The following is a 21187-nucleotide window of genomic DNA, read 5'->3' on the forward strand; positions in this document are numbered from 1 at the left end:
GTGGTTGAAAGCTAACGGAGCGCGTTTTGGTGATGAGGTGGCCGGCTCGCTTGGGTGGCCGGCTCGCTTGTGTTGCACGTTACGCTCTTTCGTTTGATTAAAGCTCCTGCACTTTTTCTCTGTGTGCAAATACAACGGTATCACTGCAAACTCGGCTCACGAAGACGTGGGAAGGGTCACAAGCACTGCCGCCCATGGGAACCGTGCCACCTCACAGGAGCTTAAATTAACTCCCTAGCATCTAGACTTGACTCCTACATCTTCACTTCATCAATATTCACTACTTAGTCACGAGACACCCACCCCACGAAGCCGTATGGGGAAATACCCGGACCCTGCTACGCCGTTGGGTGCCGTCGGAAAGACTTTCTCCACCTATCAGGCCCCGCCGCGGGGTCCAGAGTTAATCCGAAATCGCCTCCAACGGGGGAGACAAGCTTTTTAAACAAGCTACTTTAAACAAGCTACTTTGCTGCGTTTCGTTCCTTTTCCCTTCGAGCATTACTACTCAGCTTGAATCGGACGAGTTGAATTAGCAACTTTGAAGCTCTCACTTGTCTTGATTCATTGCGTATCTGGACTTCTCGTGCACAGAGAAGGCACCAAACTTGAATTTGAACAACACGCGTGACTTGAACATCATGGTCACTATTACTCGCGCTGAGACGCGCGATGTCAGGTTTCCGGTATGTGCGTCTACCTTTTTGCGGGCCTTTTGATAGAATTTGTTTAGAGGTAGGTGTGAGGCTAACAGAGCTTTGTAGACTTCTCTCGACAAAACGGGCTCGGATGCTATGAACGCGGCGGGAGACTACTCGTCTGCGTATTGCATCCTGTACACGGACTCTGAGTACACTGGACATGGAATGGTACTGTAGATTCTTTTCTTTTCTTCGGTGTCTCAGCTTCATCGGTTTCAATCTCATTCTCAAGTCATACAACAGGATATCAAAAGTCACTACTTCCCTACCGTTGAAACCCCTTCTCCTCCGATATCCCCCTTCTCTCTTTACTCAACTAACACCCACCCCACAGACCTTCACAATCGGCCGCGGCAACGACGTCGTCTGCACCGCCATAACCTACCTCACCGACCGCCTCGCCGGCCGCACCATCGCCTCCCTCGTCGCCAACTGGGGCGCTACATGGCGCTACCTGGTCTCAGACTCCCAACTCCGCTGGATCGGCCCCGAAAAGGGCGTCATCCACCTCGCCCTCGGCGCCGTCGTCAACGCCCTCTGGGACCTGTGGGCGAAAACCCTCAACAAGCCCGTCTGGCGCATCGTCGCCGACATGACACCCCAGGAGGTCGTCGCCTGCATCGACTTCCGCTACATCACCGACGCGCTAACCCCCGAAGAAGCCCTCGCGATCCTCGAGAAAGCGGAGGTAGGGAAAGCGGAGCGGATCAAAGAGGCGGAGGCGAGCAAAGCGGTGCCGGCGTACACGACATCGGCGGGCTGGCTGGGCTACGGCGAGGACAAGATGCGCTCCCTCCTCCAAGAAACCCTCGCGAAGGGCTTCCGCCACTTCAAGATCAAAGTCGGCAGCGACGTCGCCACCGACCGCACGCGCCTCGCCATCGCGCGCGAGATCATCAGATATGACCAGGGGAATGTGCTGATGGTGGACGCGAACCAGGTGTGGTCGGTCCCCGAAGCCATCACCTACATGCGCCAGCTCGCGGAATACAAGCCATGGTTCATCGAGGAGCCGACATCGCCGGACGACGTGCTGGGCCACGCGGCGATCCGCGCGGCGCTGCGGCCGCTGGGCATCGGCGTCGCGACGGGCGAGATGTGCCAGAACCGCGTCATGTTCAAGCAGTTCCTGCAGGCCGAGGCGATCGATATCTGCCAGATAGATGCGTGTCGGCTGGGCGGCGTGAACGAGGTGCTCGCGGTGCTGCTGCTCGCGGCGAAGTTTGGGATTCCGATTGTGCCGCACTCCGGGGGTGTGGGCTTGCCGGAGTATACGCAGCATCTGAGCACGATTGATTATGTGGTGGTGAGCGGGAAGAAGAGTTTGTTGGAGTATGTGGATCATTTGCATGAGCACTTTTTGCATCCGGCGGAGATTGTGGAGGGGTATTATAAGACGCCGATGGAGCCCGGGTATAGTGTTGAGATGAAGAGTAAGAGTATGGCGGCGTATGAGTTCCCGGGGAAGGAGGGGGTGAGTTGGTGGAGGGGGGAGGAGGCGAAGGTCATATTGGACGGGGAGAAGATATAGGGGAATGGGGGATGTGGGGGATTGAGGGGATCAGGGGTTCGCTGTCTGCAGCCAGGCTTCCCCGGATAAAGAGTAAGCGTTGTGGAATATTATTCATACTCTCTGTCTACAGGAAATTCTCCGAAACTTACCTGCAGGACTGTGCCCTGCAGGACTGTCCATCACAAAACTCAGTGCTAGATACTGATAATAGGGAAGGTAATGGTAGCATAATATCGATGATCCGATCTCAACCAGTAAATGGAACAATACGCGGATCAAAAAGAGACCTCCGTGTGAGTGGGCAGGATGCGTTTTGAACACAGGAGTCTAGGGAAGCAAACACTCGGGCCGAAGCCCTACTAAAAACCCCCTGTTACATGTAGGAGATTTTTTATCACTAGCTGAGCTCCAACAGCTGGCACACTGGCGGCCGGCATAGCGGCATAGCCTACTCTGCCACCCAGGCAGGGCCTCAAAGGGCGATGGTGGCGAAGAATAATACTGTATATGTGGGCTGTAAGACAGTGTTGAGTGAGCATGAAGCCGCCTGTCTTTGGCACAGTGGATCAAGGTTCACAAACTGAAGGAGTAAATGAGTAGTACAGATACGCATTAGTACCCTTTAAATCAAGCCGCGAATAGATTTAGATTTTTTCGTACCGCAATATCGTCCACGGTTTTCGTTTCTACAACTCCAAGTCGTCGTGCCTGTACCCATAGGCAGGTATAAAAGCTGTAGCTGTTCGATAGCTCTAGCCATACCTATAGAAGAAAGTGAAGAATGTGCAGTGCAAAGTAGCGGACAGATCGCAACGCACATCAACCACATGTGTCCTAGAATCCTCCACAAAACACATGTTCAACTCCCAAGCCTTCCCCTCCCCTATTTCGGCGGCTTCCATCCCTTCCCATGCACCGTCGCATACCCCTTCGGTCTCCCCACATTCTTCCCATACTCCCCGCCAAAATTCCCGGGCCCCTTATAGTTACAAACCGTAAAAAAAGGCGTACAATCCGCCGTAACGCCCTCCAACCCCTTCGGCCCTTTGCCACTGCCCGTGCAATCCTTCGTATAGCAAACCGCATGCGTCGTGCTCTTCCACACCACCTGGCTATAATGCCCCCAGGATTTGAAGTGGGTCATATCGGGATTGTCGGCGCCGTACGAGGCCTCCGGGTACGCGTTGACCTCGCCGTTGTAGAAGCCCTCGGTGATGATCCAGTCGACGCGCGCGGCCTCGGTGCCGGCGGCGATGTTCTGCCCGTAGCCGCCGCCGTCGACGTCCATGCTGTGCGCGTAGATGCAGGTCTCGGCGATCTTTTGGGCGGTTGCAGCGAGGGCGTCGTCCCAGGAGACGGCGGGGGCGGAGTTGTTGGCGCGGTGGCAGTTGTGGGCGTCGAGGACTTTGGCTTGGTAGGTGGTGGGGTTGGAGTGGCAGGCTGCGATGCCGGGGGAGTTGGAAGCTAGGGATGGGGAAGATGCTGGTGGGGCGGCGGCTGAAGAGGCCTGTTTGGATGAGGCTGGCTCTTGGATAGTAGATCTGGACACTGTCGTAGAGGAGAGGTGGGAAGGTTCGTGGTGGTGTCTCACATCGCTGATGGAGACATGATTGTAGCCAGGAGAGTCTGCAACACTGATTGGCACGGTCGTCGGGGCGAGTTGGCTGGCAGTGACGGTCACAATCTTCTCCTGCGCAGAGACGATTGTTAGTAAATGGGTAAAAGCTCTGAGAAAGAGAGATGTCATCTCACCACAGTGAACCATACGACATCGGTGTAAACACCATTGTCGCGGGGCACGATAGGGGAAGTTGATGCCAGAGCGGCAAAGGCAACGCCGAGGACTAGAAGCTTCATCTCAGAGATCGGATGCGGATGCGGATGCGGTTTATAGGCTTTTAGGTAACGAAATATTTTAACGTGATATCGAATCACCAAGGGCTTTTGGACAGAAGGAGCGTATTTTGCAACAGCACAGCTTATAGAAAGAGTAACAAAAAAATCGTTCGAACAACCTCAAAGGAATGAAGAGGGTATTTGTCGAGTGAATGAAAGGACAGGCCGTGGAGAATGAAGATGAGGGAGGGAGGAGGAGACGCTATCAATATCTTCTACGCCCCACGAACAAGACCTTCTAAGGCATGTGCATACGAACCAAGCGGCAAGGTGGACTATATTAAAGACGTATAAATGGGACATGGACTGTTCAGACCTTGCATCAGACGCCTTCGCGCACTCCTTCGATCATCTTTCGGGTTCTCCGCTTAGATCGAGCCGTCAGCAGAGTAGCGCCTAGAGCTGTTTCGAAACCATATTGCTTCTGAGTGGATATGTCAACCGTTTTTCTGATGCAATTGTAGGGTTCTAGAGTTGTCATTGGCCGGCTGTTTCCTTTACGTAGGTAAACGCCGTCTCCTGCAGGTTTAAGTTTCAGCCTTCAGAGCTCGGGACGCTGATCTTAGGATCCGGAGGGCGATTCTGCCTCATCGATGAAGGTTAGTGCGGCGTGGAAGTTTCTTCTATTTAGAGCGCGCGGCAATGGGGCTGTTGGTGTGGAGACGCTAGGTTGAGTGTTGGGTGGCCGATCGACTTAGTCATTGGGCGGGTGGACAGTGCCCTGGTGCCTGGCCTGCTCGCGGGGTGTGAAAAAGGTGCACACTAATGCACTAAAATCAGCCGATATGGGGGTTCTGCAGCGTAGCATCAAAAGGAGCTAATAAGCAATACATTGCGAGTAAGATACATTTGAAATCAAGGTGATATGTCGTAACTTAGAATATTTCGAACCCTTGAAAACCATAGATTAAGACGCAGTGATATCTTCAACGCTCATCACTCCGGTTCAGTCTCCACGAACAGTGTGTCTGTACATACGAATACACATGTAAGCTCATCAGAATACAAGCGCCATCTACGCCCCGAGGAAAAGATTTGATCCCTCATTATTTGTTCTCGAGCTCAGCGTCTGGAGGAGCCTCGGGATGACAGGGAAGAGCGCCGTCTGTCCATACTCGATCTGATGCTTTCGCGATTGCTAGGATTTGGTGTCTTATCTTTCCGCAAGCCGAGAGTCTGGAAAGAACCCTCCACGCCTTCATAAAGAGGGCAAAACGTAGACCAAAAGTCGTGATCCACGACCTAGCGGCATTCCTTCTGACTGACTTTGGTGCGTTGTCTCTTCAAATAGGCAATGATGAACAAGATATCGGCAGCATCGTTGCGCTTCTTCTCCATCATACCCGGGCCAATCCGTGTCATATAAGAGTATGCTTTCGAGTTGAGGAGGAAGCTCATGTTTGCGAGTCGGGCCTTAGATCGTGCAGTGATCTGGGTGTCTTGGCTGGCGCTGAAGGGTTGACTGATGGCTCTGTCCGATGTGATGTCGATCCCGTAGCAGCCACCATCCGAAGCAACATATCTGGATCTCATTAGTGTTAAGAGCGTATAGATGGCATCGAAGAGACTCACCCAATGCCTCCTTTGGCTGTCCGAACCATTCCCTTCGACAGAAGGTGGCCCTCTACAACCTCAGCTACGCTCTGTGGAACGATAATATCCAAGTCAGACGTAGCGCGAGTACTTCCATATGCCGCAAGTGCAGCTCCTCCGATGATTCCATCCTCTATTGATCCAAACGCTCGATTGGTCGCATCGATAAACTCTAGTAAAATCTCAGAAGACATCGCCCTTTCCGTTCTGACAATTCCTTGGGACTGAGTTTGTGAAGATGCCCCGACCGTCCGAGGGGTTGCATTTCGATTGATCGATTGGCTGACGTAGAAGTGGACGCCTGTTTAGAGGAAAAACAGCCCATGGTTTCCGATGATGGCCGAAGAGGTAATTGCCTAATTTTAATAAGGATACAAAAGCAAATCCGAGTTATGAAGTTGTGGAATACTGTAGACCTTTATGTGGATATAGATCCGTTCCTACTATTACATGATTGATCTGTCGTGCTTTTATATACCTAGCTTCAATGAAGAAGGCGAGGAGTTTCCCTGTCCTAAGTTTAGCAGTGCGGTTCTGTTTCGAATCTACGAGACAACGCGACTCCGGGGCTGCTCCTTGTATTAGCTACATGAGACTAAGCCTATGAGAACATCTTGGAGTCGTATGAACTGCTGCCGAGGCCATCGTAACTAGAAAAGGGAGCTGAATGGCGGAACAGAAGCGGGTCAAACACGCCTTCTTTCCGCATAGATACGCGCCGGTATTAAAAGACATAAGGCACAGATGCTGGCTGAGAAGCACATTATCTTTTCCTATCCTGTCATCTTCTTATGGGGGCGGAAAGCCGAAACGCGAGGTTACGGCGCAGGTTTGGAGTTGGTGGAGTGCGAGGCGGCAAGTCATCCTTCCCAGAAACTGTCTAGAGAAAGCCGCTAGAATAACAAAAGCCTCCTATTCACACCACCTAAAGCTTTGCCATTAACTCAACGCCCACGCCCTTCTACCCACGCAACATCCTTCCAAATGATCGTCATAGGCAATACATTCATACTGTCGAAAATCAGACTGTAGTCTGTCTCTTTATCGCTCACGGTTGCATCATCCCAATCATCGAAACCCAATCTTTTCAGTGCTTTCTTTCAGCGATTCAAGCGGACTGCCCATGGCACCTCCTTAGCCAAGGCTGACGACAGTAAACCGGGATCTAACAGAAATCGCTACTTTGCCTGCGAATTTCTCGCGGAGAAAGGAATTGCAAGCGCGATCTGGTTTCAGGATCTGTTGGCTCTCCATGGCAGCGATACCCAGGTCTTCGACTTACACCTTCTGGTTCACGACCCCGCCAAGGCTGCTGCATTCTTTACCCAAGCTGAATATTCAATGATATCTGTCGAATGGACTTTTGAGGACGATCCCGAGTTCAGCGAACGTGGGATCAGGCTATCTTCTCCAGATTCCAAGACAGTAGTTTTCCTTCTACCATGCCAAGACTGGTACTACGATTTAGACGACAGTGTTGAAAACTATCTCCCTGCTCTTCATACATTTCTAGACTCAATGATTGAGTTCTGGCTCAATATATCTTCACGCGCCTATGTCGACAGACTGCGCTTTGCGCTCTGGGTCGCGTGTCTGATCGGCTATTGCTACGCTCTTACAGACTCCGATGGTAGCCCTGTCAAAGAGGCCCTCTACGCGAAGCGCCTTAAGATAGAACATCGTGAAGTTCACTATCATATTGTTTCCAAGGAACAGACAGAGGTATTTACTACGACGAACCAACACCAATACCATATGAGAAGGTATCGCGAGATCAAAGAAGGAACATTCGTCCCTAGTCCTTACAAAAAGGGCGTCCACAAGGCGTCTCTTACCGCCATACTCGAGCAATGAACCACGTTCCAGAATTAAATCAAGGGGTTCTTGATCTTTTGTATCACGTGGGAAATAGCACGTGGGTGAACGTCTGGCCAGTTTCGTCTATTTATGGCTCACCTGCAACCGCCAGCCCTCGCCCTCCACAACATTCAACATGCTCAGATACCTACCGTAATCCACCGCACAAATCTGACCGGTCAAGCCAGGGGTCAGCCCGCCGTAATCAGCACGTCTCTCTCCAAAACACAGCACCGGCACCCGAGATGTTCCCAATCCAGCTCCAAATACTGTCCGACCTCCACCTCGAAACATCCGCCACGCGCCCCACATACGCCGAATTCAGCATAACGCCCCGCTGCCCCAACCTCGCACTCCTGGGCGATATCGGAAACGTACTCGACCCACTCTTGCTCGAATTCCTAGACATCCAACTCGACAAATTCGAACTCGTCTTCTTGGTGCTCGGGAACCACGAACCGTACGGTAGCAGCTATGCCGCCACCAAGCAACTTATCCGAGGATTTGAGGAACGGGTTAATGCACCAAGAGAGCGCAGAGGCCGTTTCGTGTTCTTAGACCAAACACGCTTCGACCTCAGCGACTCGGTGACAGTGCTAGGCTGCACACTCTTCTCCCACATCTCCCCGTCCCAGTCAGCCTCCGTATTCCGCTTCGTGTCAGACTTCTCCAACATCGACGGCTGGGACGTCGCCGCGCACAACGCCGCGCACGCCGCGGATCTCGCGTGGCTGAACGCGGAAGTCGCGCTGATCGAGCAAGAGGAGCCGCAGCGGGCGATAGCGGTGTTGACGCATTATAGCCCGACGCTGCTGGCGGCGGCGAATGATCCGAGGCATGTGGGGGATGAAGTCGGGGTGCGGAGCGCGTTTGTGACGGATGTGAGCTCTGAGGTGTGTTGGCGGAGTAAAAGCGTGAGGGTTTGGGGGTTTGGGCATACCCATTTTTGCTGTGACTTTGTGGATGCGGGAAAGAGGGTGGTTGCGAATCAGAAAGGGTATCGGAGGACGGAGAGTCTGGGGTTTGATGGGGAGAAACTGATTGAGATTGAGGCTCCTGGGGGTATGGCGACAGGGAGGATGGGGGAGGGAGAGAGGCAGAAAGGCGCGAGGCGAAGATCGCAGAACTGCATCATCTTGTGATCATCGAGAGTGAACAGGTTTCGGGGAGTTATACATTATAAATTAGAATATGAAGACCGTGATGTGATCCTGCGTGCAAGCCATCTGTGTAGCCCACATGGATACCATTTACTTTCGCACCCCGCTTCAACCCGGAGTTATTTTTATGCTGTCAACCCAAATCTCCTTTAGGCCTGTGTTCATCGGCGCGACATTGGCGAATTGCAGGCTCAGAATCCCATACATAGACGTCGTCTGCGTAGCCGGGATAACAATGCGTGGCCTGGGCGCTGAGGGCAGAGACGGCGTCATTGGCGGCAGCAGTATCGACTCGCCTGAGGATGGTGTTGTCGGAGGGGCCTGGGACCACGATCCATGAAGCGAGGATGCCGCAGCACGTGCTTTTGAAGTCGCCGTTAACGATCATATTAGTGGTCTTGCAGCAGGCCGGGGTCACAGCTAACGGTGTTGCAGATGGGCAGGCGGATGCGGAGGTGGAGGCGGGTGGGGGAATGACCTCTGCATCACAGGTCCCAGATTGATAGGTCGGCGCAAAGTAATCCACGAATGACTTACCAAAAGTAGGGTCGCCGCGGCAATTGACTTGTTTCATGAGATAGACTACTTATGATGGCAGACTAGCCAAATCACGTGTTGGTCGTGGTGAGCTTCATCCTGATCAATCACGTCTTCAGACAAGGCGCGCAACAGAAGATACCAGCTGGCATTGACTATTTGCGTGCGGGCGAGCTACCAGATACCAGCTACCCGTATATACACGGCCGCATTTTCTCCTCTCGCAATAACCACCGGGCCAGTCCGCACCAGCCATATCGTCGCAGTATCTTTGACATTTCCTTTCCAAGACCTGCCTCAGCCCTCAGTCGAAGCACCTCTAACTCTATCTGCCATTCGACAGGTCTCGGGGGAGCCGAAGATCAAGTACGCCCTGCCCGATGCGCCCAAGACCAATCTAATCTAATGCTTTTAAGTGGTGTTTATTGTTGCGAGGGCGGTCCGTTACACCGCCAACCAACTCAGCAAGCCACTTCGCGAATTGAAGGACAAAGTACCACCATGCAAAATAGAAGAAAGCATGACTTTCGCTCTCTCAAAAGGGAGAAGAAAAACAAAAAAAGTAGCGTAAAAAAGCATTGACAAGAAGAGCGAAGATGAAAAGAAGAGCCTCCAAATCGTCAGGTTGTTGTTTGACTGGTCGTAATGCCCCACCCTTGCCTCCCTAAGACCGTCCGTTCCTCATTACGAGGAGGAAAGAAAGAGGGAGGGCTGGCAGTAGAAGACACAGAAAAGGAAAACCATCTAATCCCACCCAACCGTTTCTCAAATGCATTTGGTAGACACACCCACCAACGCCTTATAATGCTTGACGCACGAGCCTCTCACCTGGGCTCGATCCGTCGTTCGTATTCCCTCTGATCCGGATATCCCTGCCCCATAGTCGTAGTCCAGCTCTCGCTGATCCTCGAGAGTAGTTCGTCAAAGACGAGTCGTAGTCGTGTCGAAACGAAGTCCAGACATTGCTTTGCCAGACTGCAGCCAGCAAGCAAACGTATAATGTGTAATTCCACTTACCCCTTCTCGCCCTTCAAAATTGGCGTAAAAAGTAACTTCATATCGAGAGTCAAATCTGCAAGTCCATAAGAATCATCCACATCCGTCACACTGCCAATCTCCATGCCCTTTGCATGCCGTTCACTGGCGACATATTTACGCACATGCCGGAGCAATGCAAACACCTGCGCGAAGCGCGCGTCCGGCGGCCCGAACCAGTCCTTGCGATCGTTGCTGCGGAAGAGCATGTTGCCCAGGAAAAAAAAATGCACACCATCGCGACAGAAGCCAATGCGACGCGTTGAGGGCGGGTACTGCAGCTCCATGTCCATGTCCCAGGCCCGTTTCCACTTTTCCATGGAGTTCATGACGACTTTGAGCATGTGATTGGGGTTGGGCGGTGGGAATTGACCTAGAACGCCGTCAACCGGTGTGACGTGGCCGCTGTTGTGGCCACTCATGGAGCCTTTGGAGCCGTCCGTAGATACCCAATCGTTGTGGGATAACGGAGTGCTGGCGCCACTCGAAGTGTATCCGCCATAAGTAGATGTCGTTGGCGCCTGGAAACTTTGGCGCTTGAATTGGGCGAGCTGGACGTGGAGGGCGTGAATGAGGACGAATTTGGAATAAACGTTCGTGCTTCGTGGCTTGAAATCGGCGCCATGTTGTTGTAGGAGCTTCAAAGCGTCCCGCATGGCAATTTGCTTGGGGCGTCGGCTACCAGTGGTGTTCCTGGCCTGTTTATCCGCTCCACGGATTCCGAGGGCATTGGCACACTCTTCAGCTGTCCTTGCATCCCAGGCAGCATCGTCCACTGGTAGTGGCACGCGTATTTCATAAACATCAAACTTAGGCGCGCAATTGAAGAACATGACGAGAGCAGCATCTAATAAGAAAATGAGATACAGTGCTCTAGACCTCTTTTCTTGCTCCACCCATGTGCTCCAGCTCCATCCATTCAGTTCACGAACATCGAGACCTCCGGGTTGATGAAGAATGCTGAAGCCAGGTTGGTCTCTTAGTATCGGATTGAGCAAGTTCATGTGTCGTACAATGTTGACCAGGTTGTCGTACTCTTCTCTGGCTTGCGTTCGTTGCTGACTATCCCCGTGCCACGTGAATAGCGACTGAAGTAATAATAGCGATTGAAGCTCTTCGATATCGGAAATGGGGCCGAGGTTGATATTTGCGGAAGAACTTGTATTCAGAAGCGCGTGAATGTGCGACGAGCGGTAGACCGAGGACTTGACAAGCTCCATCAGCCAACGCACTTGCGGAACATTTAGCTTGTCCGAATACACCGCGCCGATAGTAATCATGGTCAAAAGGAGGCCGTTGTTAGCGGCAAGTGGATTGAATGTTGGTACGTGAATAATGGGCCAGTGACTCTGAAAGTTTCGAAATTCGTCTAAAAAGTGGCGGAGATTGTCGACTGTAAGAATCGCCTTCAAACTCTCTTGGGAATCGCTAGAGCCGGGTGCGACTAGAGAGGGGTCCGGATAGCAGAATGCTATTAAAGCGTCCGCTTTATTCTGTAGCGGATCAGACGGGCCGATTACCCAATTATCAAAAATGGGAGTGGTGTCGACGAACCCAGCAGTGTTGGAATAAAGGCCGTTGAACATGGCGTCGTGTGGAGGTTCATTGGAGGCCTGAAATTGGTTTACAGTCAGATCGGTAGCGGCGTTGGCGGGATTTGGACCACTCGCCATACTGGAAGAAAGCATAAACCCGTCTTGCGCCTCCTGATGGAACTGATTTGACCATTTCGCGTCATGTTCTTGCCCATTGGCCAGCCCGTCAATATTCGGGAGACTTGGACGACCGCCATACATTGAGTTTGGCTCCTCAGTTTTGGCGATCATGTTTTGCGCCATGTCAGCGCTCGAGGCCGGCGCGTAACTAAAGGCGTTGGGGTTGTTCGGCATCTGCCCCGCGGACTGGCCTGGCTGGGTGTTGTAAGCATGCAAGTTGGCAAGATTGCCCGATAAGCTCGACGTCCTGTAGTCAGTACTACCGTCGTAACCAACCCGACTATTCTGAAAGTCGATACCCGAGAGGCTTCTGCGGTTGTCGTCGACACCGGTTCCCGGTCGGATCAAGCTGTTTGATCTTGACGTTCGCGCTGACATCGATGCGAGATTGTCCGAGTAAGATTGCTCCGAGGGCATCGAAGGCAGCCCACTAAGAGCGTTACCTCCGTATGAACCGTCGTTATACGGCATGGAGGTATTAACAGAGTTGAGGAAGCTCTGCGCATCCGACCCAGATGCTGATAGCCTATTCTTACGAAGGTGAGACTGCGAGTTCGCAAGATGATTCTGGCCGGTTGGGTTACCGCGGCGAATGGAGCATTTCTGAAAGTGGCGCTTCAGAATATCACTGCGCGAAAACGTATCTTTGCACAGATGGCATTGGTAAGGACGCTCTCCAGTGTCTGTCCTAGGTTAGTATCCATGGACGAGGTGAGGAGTGGAGTTTGATGAGAGTGGGAGTAGGCTGCATTATTGCAGAACGTATGAGGTCTTGTGAGACAGGAAACTGAGACCTAACTAGGAGAAACGTATTGGAAAGGTACAGAATGAAAGAGACGACCTACGCCTAAGCAAGTGGCGCTTCAGGTGCTTCAAGTGGAGATATGTCTTGTTGCAATGCGGGCACTCGAACTTGTTCTCTGCATTCTTGGTTGGGTTTTGCGGCGCCTTCCCGACAGCCGGCGCAGGTCGGCCTGGATGGGTAGGCAGCACGCCGCGACGTCCCTGCTGTCCGACCACATGGACTGGTTCTGCCTCTTGGTTCGCGAGTAGCGGAGGGTGCGAGTACTGATTGAGCTGGTTGTTGAGGCCGAGCCCGCCCTGTCGAAGATCTTGCAGAGAGCCGGGCGTCGGCGCGGGCGCCAATGGATGAGGGTTCGACTGTGTGACAGACACGGGGAGAAGGCCAGGCTGGGAGGTGCCGTATAACGAGTATGACGAGGGCGTCGGCTGTATTGGCCTCAGCGGCGGGTGTGGAGCGATGGGAGGGATCGCAGTGTTGTGGTTCGAAGCGGCCGAGGAGGAGGGCGGATGGGCAGAGATGGGCGTGTGAGGGTTGCTGTTGGTGTTCTGGCCGTACGACTGGGCATATTGTGATGCGTTACCGTTCAGCGGCGGCAGCGTGTGGAGATGGCTTTGTGGGGCGTGGTACTGTGGAGCCAGGGGCTGATACTGAGGTCCGCCCTGCGTCGGCATGCCATTGGGACGGAAGCGATCGTCCATGCTAGATGGTCAAGGAAATGTAGAGCCGCGCAACCAGAAGATGGAGTGGTGAGGGCAACCATCCGCTGCTCCCGGCCGGAGTGAGCTGGGACGGGGGTGGAGAGGGGTGAAGCTGGAGGCGGTCGTGATGTGCACGGCGGGAGGCTAGCAGATGTGGAGTGGAGTGGGTGAATGAGGCGGAGAGGTTTGGTGAAAAGTTTGGTGGGTGCTTAGGAACAGGTGGGTCGCGCAAGAGCCAGCACGAGTGGCGACGTCAGGACCGAGGGACCTTGGGGCAAGAGTGAGGGGTGGCGGCGCACGGGGCCTGGCGATACCTAGGTACGGGCCTGTGGTGGAGGATGGGTGGAAAGAAGCTTCACAAGCTCCGGTCGTGGTGTTGAGGTCTCAAGCTGGCCGTGACGCGGGTCGAGGGACGGACAAGGGATTTGGTGCAGATCGAGGCCTGGGACCCACTACTCGCATCAGCCTCAGCCGCGCAGAGTGGAGCGTTCAGCACGAGGCTACCAGGGACACGGCCGACACACGCTTCGAGGGCAGCGCCAGCGGGATCTGAGGCAATGGTGGTGAGGGGGCAGGCTGGCGGGCAGGTGGGACAGCGAACGAGGAAAATTTCAACCGGCTGGAGGCAGCGAGTCGCCGATTGCGGGCAAGACGACGCGGGCTAGCACACCACTGGTACCCCGAGCAGACGAGGTTGTCGGCGCAACGCAACGAGCAGGCTGACCGGAGGAGGCCGACGTGGACAGGGCTGGCGGGAGGATGGAGGTGAGAGACGGGTGAGGAGGCGTGTGCAGTCGATGTCAAGAGGCGACGGGCACTCGTCCGATGGGCGAGATGCGGCAACGTCCAAGGTACGGCTGGACTGGGGCAGAGACGAACACAACAACGGGGCGAAAGAGACGGGAATAGCAGAGTCTCCGCAGACGCGGCAATGCCAGGCACGTGACGGGCAAGAGCTGCTCGTGCGCGAGATGCCTCTTGGCCGGCCTGCCTACAATATCTGCGACAGCGGCCCGGTGACGAGGCGCGAGCAATTTGTGTGGCCGGCTGCCGCGCAAATCTGGCGATGCGGTTTAGGGCAAGCTGATCGCGCCGGAAGAGGCACTGCAGGGGCGCTCGCCGCCTCCAATCAGGCGGCTGAAGCGGTGACGGCGGCGATGCTTGGCGCGAGGTGGTGAGAGTTCTGATGAGGTGTCGCGGCCTGCAGCACGCCTCAGCGCAGCGGCAGGGCACACAGACTTTGCCGAAGCCACTGCCGCCGGATCGAAGCGCTGTAACTGGCGTAGCCGGCCTGCAGCGCCCTGAAGCGGTTAGCAGCGCGAGCGATCCATGCAGGTCTTCGGCTCGACCGGCAGCGAACAGAGCCCCGAGTCTCAACCGTGGACGCCCCGGCCTGCCACCCGATCGCCAGCTTCACGTCCGCAGTCCTGTTGCCATCCTGACGCTGGAGGCGTCTTCTGCCTCGACACCGACACGGCTGCACCGCCGCTCCTCAGCTTCGTCCACGATGCCGCCCGGGCCGACTGAGCGCCCTGGAGCCAGCAGACCCTCGCTGCAGGGCATTCCGAGGTGGCTGGCGTGGCCTCCCCGATTCGGCCTCCCGACGGCATCGTGGCGGCCATCCACCCATCCACCGTAGCCGCCTCTGAGTGGCCGAGCGCTGTCTCATCTTTGTGCGTCTGATGCCAATGGCAGCGCCGGCCTGCGCCTTGGCCTGGCTGCTGTTTATTTTATTCATCGCTCCAGCGGCTTTGTTTTCACCTCAGAGAGACATCCGTTATTCCCGCGAGCATGCGGTGTGACGGCAAAAACGCCTCTTCCGGTATCCCTCCCACACGCACCACCACCACGAGTCTTTTTCAATCCTCAGCCGGCCGCCCTACTGCCTTTGTAGCATACAGAGTAGAGCGCGTGGTGCGCGTGTTTCAGCATATGTGCTCGTCGTATGCGCCTCCAATACGTGGACAAAGCTGCTTCGAGGCCGAATGGGATCCTATGCCAGGATCCGTTGAACATAGAGTGGCAGCTCGACACCGTCTGAGGTGGCCTGGTACGTTATTAAAACTGTGAAACGACAGTTTTGGCAAGTCTGGTCGCTCACCAGGCCACCTCAGACAAGGCAAGTCAGCCGAGGTACATGGGGGAGGTTAGTTGAGCTGCGTCCTCTCAGACACTGCTAGGCAAGTCTACACAGCTCTACACTTGTAGAGGGAGTGCGTATTTGAAGGAAATACCACTTTTCGTTCAAGGAAGCCTGCATGCCAACACCAACATGATGCCTGTACAGCACTCCCACTCTTGGCCGAACCGCGGCCTGCAACACCGTGCACCGGTCAAGAGACGTTCGTACCGGGATCTCGGGACGCACTAGCCGCTCTGAAGCACGTCGTCATCCTTCGTGTGAGGCTCTCGCGACGGCGTATTCTGGCCTTGTCTAAACGGCGCCTAATGGGCGCCTTCCATGACTCCCTCCAGCCGGCCTCTCCTAGGACAAACTTACATCCCTGAAAGACCTCAATGAACCTTCCTTCGTTGTTCTAGACGGCGCAACATGCATCATGCTAACAGAAATATCGCACTCGAAACCCAACGCGCATCGCGTTCATTGAGTTTGTTGAGATTTAGAACGCGTTCGATGGTCTATTCTAGGAATAGAGACCTCGACAAGTCTCGACAAATCTTTCCTCGTAGTTCTAGACGGCTACGCGGGGCATGAAAAAGACGGCGCTCTGAATTTAGGACAGACCGCCGTGGGTGTAGGCGTGCTTGCCACTGCTTGGGGTACCTAATACATTTTTAGAAAACGAACGAGATAGAAGCTTCTAACTTTGGATTATGTGGAAACTTGTTGAAGCACTTCAAGCAGTGGCAGAGACGTGTCACCAAAGACCTTTGTCACGCCCAGCATGCTTCCTGCAGCTCTGCTGATTTTATTAATGGTCACGACGCGTTCCATAACCTAGCTTAGGGAAGACGAGCCGAAATATAGGCCTCGACAAACCATCCTACGCTGTTCCAGACGGTGCAGCATATCCTCCAAATACTCATCAACACCCAGAACGCCACCTTCAGTACAGCACCTGGAAACCAGTCTCAGCACACTAGCTTGCCACTGTCTGGGGTGTTCCGCCATAGCATCAGTAATCCGGATGTGATGAAAAGGCCTCTAGGACGTAAACGAGGAATTGGTCAGAGTACTCCTAGTGGTCTCCTCATGTTACTGTTTCAGCAGATTATTAAAGATTTGGAAAGGCTCTCATACCTGCTACGCAGGGCATGTAAAAAGTGGTACTCCTAGTGTGTACACGCGTATGCCACTGCATGGGCTGCTTCAGTGCATTATCAGAGATTTGAGCGTGATAGCAGATCTTCGTCTTCGGCAATTTGAAAAGTCGTTGAAGCCCTTCAAGAGCTAGCAGACAGGTGTACGCACAGAGGACTTTTAGAGTGCACCACTTTCTTCTCGCTCAGCGTGCTTGCTCTTGGTGACTGGTTTGGAAAGTCTTGGCCGCCAAGAAGACCCTGAGTATTGAGTCGAGAGTAACTGAGTATTTCGTATATTCGAGGTTTCGACCACGTTTTCACACCTAACTCAACAACCACAACTCGTAGTACAGAAATAAAACCAGACTTCGAAGAGTCTTATCTGGGAGAACAGTTTGTGAAGTTTTGGAAAAATGCTTCTCCCATTCCATTGCAACGAGGGTGGGAACCGTGAGCTGAGTTAGAAAAAGTCGAGCGACATTACCAAAATAAGTCCGGGCGTGGCGTCCAGAAAACACGAAATTACTTACATTACTAGGACGTTAGTTTAAGATACTGCTTTAACGCCGCGTGTACTGTTTCAAAAGGCTGTGGCTAGTGCAAAGGGGATTCAAATCTATGAATATAAATTGCTCGGACACAATGAGCTAGCGAAACAAGGTGCCCAATTTCATCCCAGTACTACACGTACTGTACGCTAAGGTTCAAGTTTCCTGACGCTAGAATTGATGTATGTACAGCTATTGGTACAACGCGATCCGATTACGGTTTCTGCGTCGACGTGTGAGTTAGCCCGCGCTCGAAATAAGACCACTGTCCCTCTGGCGAAGGCTCAACCAGACTCTCCCATCTGGTCGTTATATTAGTCACGTGATAGTAATTCCTGGGGATTCATCCTTACGCTTTTGACTCAATGATTTTTTCTACCAATAAGCGCTCGCCGTGCGCAACTTGAATGACCTCCTCGATCAGTCCTGCTCCAATCTCGCCCTCAATTTCCGAGATCCTGTGAAATGTCAGTACTGGCCCTTGCAACAGCTCAACGCCTCGGATAGAGCGAAACTTACTCCTCTGCCGTCAATTGCGGCTCCGGGTCCGCCACAATCTTCACCACCGTATCCGGGGTCAATGGCCTCTTTCCTGCCATGCGTGCAGCCTGGTTACGCCTCGCGCTCTCCTCCCCAGGACCCTCCCTCATCGGTGTCTCTTGATCCTCGCCATCCCACTCCACCTCGTTTTCATCCCGCTCCTCAGGCTTCGCCGGGATTGTGGCAGCATATGGTGTCCCCTTCGGCGTGAACTGGACACCCTCGAAAGAATGCGGACTGTCGGCAATCTGAGAGTGCACCTTGTCTACCCATGCGTCGAATCCCGCGGGCTTCCGCGCCTCGACGATGGCTAGCCGGTGCTTGGTGAGAGCCTCGGTAGACTGGCGGTATATAGAGGACTCGGGGATCTGCTGCAGCTTTTCGAGGGTCGAGCTGTAGAGGTATATGAGGGTCGACCGTGGCGACGGGTGGGTGGAGAGGCCAGTGAGGCCGGTGGGTGCGCCGGGCTCCAAGAAGCGGGCGCTCTTGACGTTGGCTAGAAGCCGAAAGGCAGCCCTCATTGCGGCGGTTGGTCTGAGGGCGTGGCGAGGGTCAATTGGAGGTTGAAGCGGTGATGGATGACGGAGCTGTAGACGTGAAGTCGCAGTTGGAGGCTCTTGGCGCTTGCGCTAGTGACTTTCGAGGATCTCCAAACGTCGAAGTCCGCCGCGGATGCAACTTCAAGGAGGTCTGCGCCTATTCACTTCCTGAACACTCCTCGCAACTCACTGTACTAGGCCTCTGTGCCCTCGATAACCCTCAGTCGCCGCGCCTGCTGTCCAGCCCAATCCTCGGACTACCTGCGTGCGCAACCGCCAGCAGCCCTCCTTTCACGGGGGATCGCCGCCTACCCACCAAGGACCACATCTCCAGCCCACCTCCGCCATGCGCTTCCTTTCGTACGCCCTCATATCGCTGGCGACTGTGGCCTCAGTCATTGCCGCAGACCCAACCAAAAATGCGGACGAGGTCAAGATACAGACAGCGCCGGCCGCGAAGCCCTCCGATGACCTAGATGAAGTGCCACAAGATACAACATTTAATAGCCAAAAGGTGCCACCGATGATAGACTTCGAGCCAGGAAGTATCGAAAAGGAACTTCCCACAGGATACTGGTAATTCCATCACTCCAATACTCTTCGACTGCGATTAACATGTGCCAGGCTTGTGGAATACTTCTCTCCAATGTGCGTCCACTGCATGAGGTTCAAGCCAACATGGCAAACCTTATACGAGTACTATTACACTTCGAAACCACTCGGCGCTCAGAAGAGCTCCGACGCCCTCAATTCCTTCACCCGCTACTACAACTTCAAATTCGCCAGAATGAATTGCATTGCCTATAGGGATACCTGCTCCGCAAAGAACGTTGAGAACTTCCCAACCATCGCACTTTATAAGGACGGCGAAGAAGTCAAGAAAGTCGTTGGAGAACAGACACTTGCGCAACTGAGTAAATGGGTGGAAGAAACTCTCGAAACTATCCGTCCTGGATCCCGACCTGCGGACGGTCCTGCCCTTCCAGAAGTTGGCGCTAAGAGAATAGATCCAGAGGCCAAGCCAAAAATCGCAGAGGAAAAGGACAAAGACCCTGCCGCTGGATCCGCCGCAGCCTCGAAGCACATGGAATTGGCCACACCAACGGCACCTTCAAAGGGAGAGCCAACAAAGGCTAAAGCCACGCCTAACCCATCTGGGATATCCGTAGCCCTCACTGCTGAAAAGTTCCAGAAACTCGTCACCAACTCACGCGATCCGTGGTTCGTCAAGTTTTATGCACCCTGGTGCCACCACTGCCAGGCCATGGCCCCTAATTGGGCGCAAATGAGCAGGGAAATGCAGGGGAGATTGAACATCGGAGAAGTCAATTGCGATGTTGAAAAGAGGCTATGCAAAGACGCGAAGGTCAAAGGCTACCCAACCCTTTTCTTCTTCAGGGGTGGAGAACGCGTTGAATACAATGGCCTCCGTGGAATTGGTGACCTACTCGACTTCGTCAACAAGGCCGTTGACATTGGATCTGGCGTCATGGATGTTGACTTCGACTCGTTCAAGGAGATGGAGGAGACCGAAGAAGTCATCTTCCTTTACTTCTACGACCACGCCACCACCAGCGAGGACTTCCAGGCCCTAGAACGTCTCACCCTGAGCTTGATAGGTCACGCAAAGCTTGTGAAGACCAACGACCCTCGCCTATCCGAGCGCTTCAAGATTTCCACCTGGCCCCGCTTCATGGTCTCCCGCGACGGCAAACCAAGCTACTACACCCCCCTCGCACCCAAGGACCTGCGCGACCACCGTAAAGTCCTTACCTGGATGAAATCCGTCTGGCTGCCCATCGTTCCCGAGCTCACTTCCTCCAACGCGCGCGAAATCATGGACGGCAAGCTCGTTGTACTCGGTATCTTGTCCCGCGAACGTTCCGACGAGTTCATCCTCTCCAAGCGTGAGATTAAGAACGCGGCTATGGAATGGATGGACAAGCAGGCGCAGATGTTTCAGCTCGAGCGCCAAGAACTTCGCAATGCAAAACAGCTGCGTATCGAGGAGGCTGAGGACCGCAACGACCAGCGTGCGCTACGAGCTGCGAAAAGCATCCGCATCAACATGGATGAGGTCGAGCACAAGAACGTTGGATTCGCGTGGGTTGATGGCGTGTTCTGGGAGCGCTGGATTCGGACGACGTATGGCATCTCGGTCAAGGATGGTGAGAAGGTCGTTATTAATGATGAAGATGTGAGTTCGCTCTTTTCCCATAAAAGCCAAAAAGCTACCTACCCTACTGACACACCCGCAGAACCGCAAGTACTGGGACCTAACAATCAACGGCGACCCAATCCGCCCCTCGCGCACGTCTATCCTCGAGACACTCAAGAGCATCGTCACTTCGCCACCGAGGATCACCCCGAAATCCACAACCGGCGCCATCGAGCGCTTCTTCTTCCAACTGCGCGGCGTGTTTGGCTCGCACCCCTGGCTCGCCGTCGGCGTACTGCTCGGTTTCCTAGGCGCCGTGGGCGTGTGGGGGAGGGGCAGGATCAGGAAAGGGAGGGTATGGGGAAGTGGCGGGTACTTCCAACTTAATGAGAAGGACGGGCTATTAGGTGGTGGAGCTGGTGGTAAGGTGGATTAGGGGACTCAGTTGAGGAAGAATAGCGATGGGAATGGAGAGAAGGGGTGTGTGTGCGGCAGCACGGGGTGTTCTGCGCTCTTCCCTGTGTCTTTTTGTAGAATTACATGTTATCCGATTGGGGATGGGATGCAGCTGAACACATTGGCGTTGGGGTAGGAAGATCGGTCAGGTTATATTAATGTTATTTTTATT

The 21187-nt window shown here is 53.9% G+C and overlaps 8 protein-coding genes across 8 annotated transcripts; 4 read left to right on the forward strand and 4 right to left on the reverse strand.

Annotated features, from left to right (window-relative positions):
- Positions 1-480: 480 nt before the first annotated feature.
- Positions 481-2232, forward strand: BDZ99DRAFT_430047 (enolase C-terminal domain-like protein; the record flags this gene model as incomplete). Its single annotated transcript, XM_033717240.1, has 3 exons — positions 481-686; positions 765-869; positions 1036-2232. Exons 1-3 carry the CDS (start codon positions 642-644, stop codon positions 2230-2232), a joined length of 1347 nt encoding a protein of 448 aa, XP_033568336.1. The 5' UTR covers positions 481-641.
- A 693-nt stretch (positions 2233-2925) lies between these two features.
- Positions 2926-4150, reverse strand: BDZ99DRAFT_239296 (PR-1-like protein). The gene is made up of 2 exons (XM_033713590.1): positions 3967-4150; positions 2926-3904 (listed from the first exon to the last, which is right to left on the reverse strand). The coding sequence occupies exons 1-2, from the start codon at positions 4069-4071 to the stop codon at positions 3098-3100; spliced, it is 912 nt and encodes a 303-aa protein (XP_033568337.1). The 5' UTR covers positions 4072-4150; the 3' UTR covers positions 2926-3097.
- Positions 4151-4915: 765 nt separating this feature from the next.
- On the reverse strand, positions 4916-6207 carry BDZ99DRAFT_469699 (uncharacterized protein). Its single transcript, XM_033721558.1, has 2 exons — positions 5683-6207; positions 4916-5632 (listed from the first exon to the last, which is right to left on the reverse strand). The coding sequence occupies exons 1-2, from the start codon at positions 5895-5897 to the stop codon at positions 5353-5355; spliced, it is 495 nt and encodes a 164-aa protein (XP_033568338.1). The 5' UTR covers positions 5898-6207; the 3' UTR covers positions 4916-5352.
- Positions 6208-6687: 480 nt separating this feature from the next.
- Positions 6688-7557, forward strand: BDZ99DRAFT_483762 (uncharacterized protein; the record flags this gene model as incomplete). Its single annotated transcript, XM_033722596.1, has 2 exons — positions 6688-6734; positions 6795-7557. The coding sequence occupies 2 exons, from the start codon at positions 6688-6690 to the stop codon at positions 7555-7557; spliced, it is 810 nt and encodes a 269-aa protein (XP_033568339.1).
- A 248-nt stretch (positions 7558-7805) lies between these two features.
- On the forward strand, positions 7806-9060 carry BDZ99DRAFT_492621 (uncharacterized protein; the record flags this gene model as incomplete). The annotated part of the gene is made up of 2 exons (XM_033723180.1): positions 7806-8622; positions 8930-9060. 2 exons carry the CDS (start codon positions 7806-7808, stop codon positions 9058-9060), a joined length of 948 nt encoding a protein of 315 aa, XP_033568340.1.
- A 1210-nt stretch (positions 9061-10270) lies between these two features.
- Positions 10271-13757, reverse strand: BDZ99DRAFT_555262 (uncharacterized protein; the record flags this gene model as incomplete). The annotated part of the gene is made up of 2 exons (XM_033727144.1): positions 12853-13757; positions 10271-12690 (listed from the first exon to the last, which is right to left on the reverse strand). The coding sequence occupies exons 1-2, from the start codon at positions 13508-13510 to the stop codon at positions 10271-10273; spliced, it is 3078 nt and encodes a 1025-aa protein (XP_033568341.1). The 5' UTR covers positions 13511-13757.
- Positions 13758-17048: 3291 nt separating this feature from the next.
- On the reverse strand, positions 17049-18450 carry BDZ99DRAFT_469704 (uncharacterized protein). The gene is made up of 3 exons (XM_033721559.1): positions 17842-18450; positions 17676-17780; positions 17049-17624 (listed from the first exon to the last, which is right to left on the reverse strand). The coding sequence occupies exons 1-3, from the start codon at positions 18381-18383 to the stop codon at positions 17537-17539; spliced, it is 735 nt and encodes a 244-aa protein (XP_033568342.1). The 5' UTR covers positions 18384-18450; the 3' UTR covers positions 17049-17536.
- A 90-nt stretch (positions 18451-18540) lies between these two features.
- On the forward strand, positions 18541-21161 carry BDZ99DRAFT_577656 (thioredoxin/protein disulfide isomerase). Its single transcript, XM_033728727.1, has 3 exons — positions 18541-18977; positions 19026-20598; positions 20660-21161. The coding sequence occupies exons 1-3, from the start codon at positions 18748-18750 to the stop codon at positions 20993-20995; spliced, it is 2139 nt and encodes a 712-aa protein (XP_033568343.1). The 5' UTR covers positions 18541-18747; the 3' UTR covers positions 20996-21161.
- The last annotated feature ends 26 nt before the right edge of the window (positions 21162-21187 follow it).

Source organism: Mytilinidion resinicola (assembly GCF_010093595.1).
Source record: "Mytilinidion resinicola strain CBS 304.34 unplaced genomic scaffold BDZ99scaffold_40, whole genome shotgun sequence".
In the NCBI taxonomy this organism is placed as follows: domain Eukaryota; kingdom Fungi; phylum Ascomycota; class Dothideomycetes; order Mytilinidiales; family Mytilinidiaceae; genus Mytilinidion; species Mytilinidion resinicola.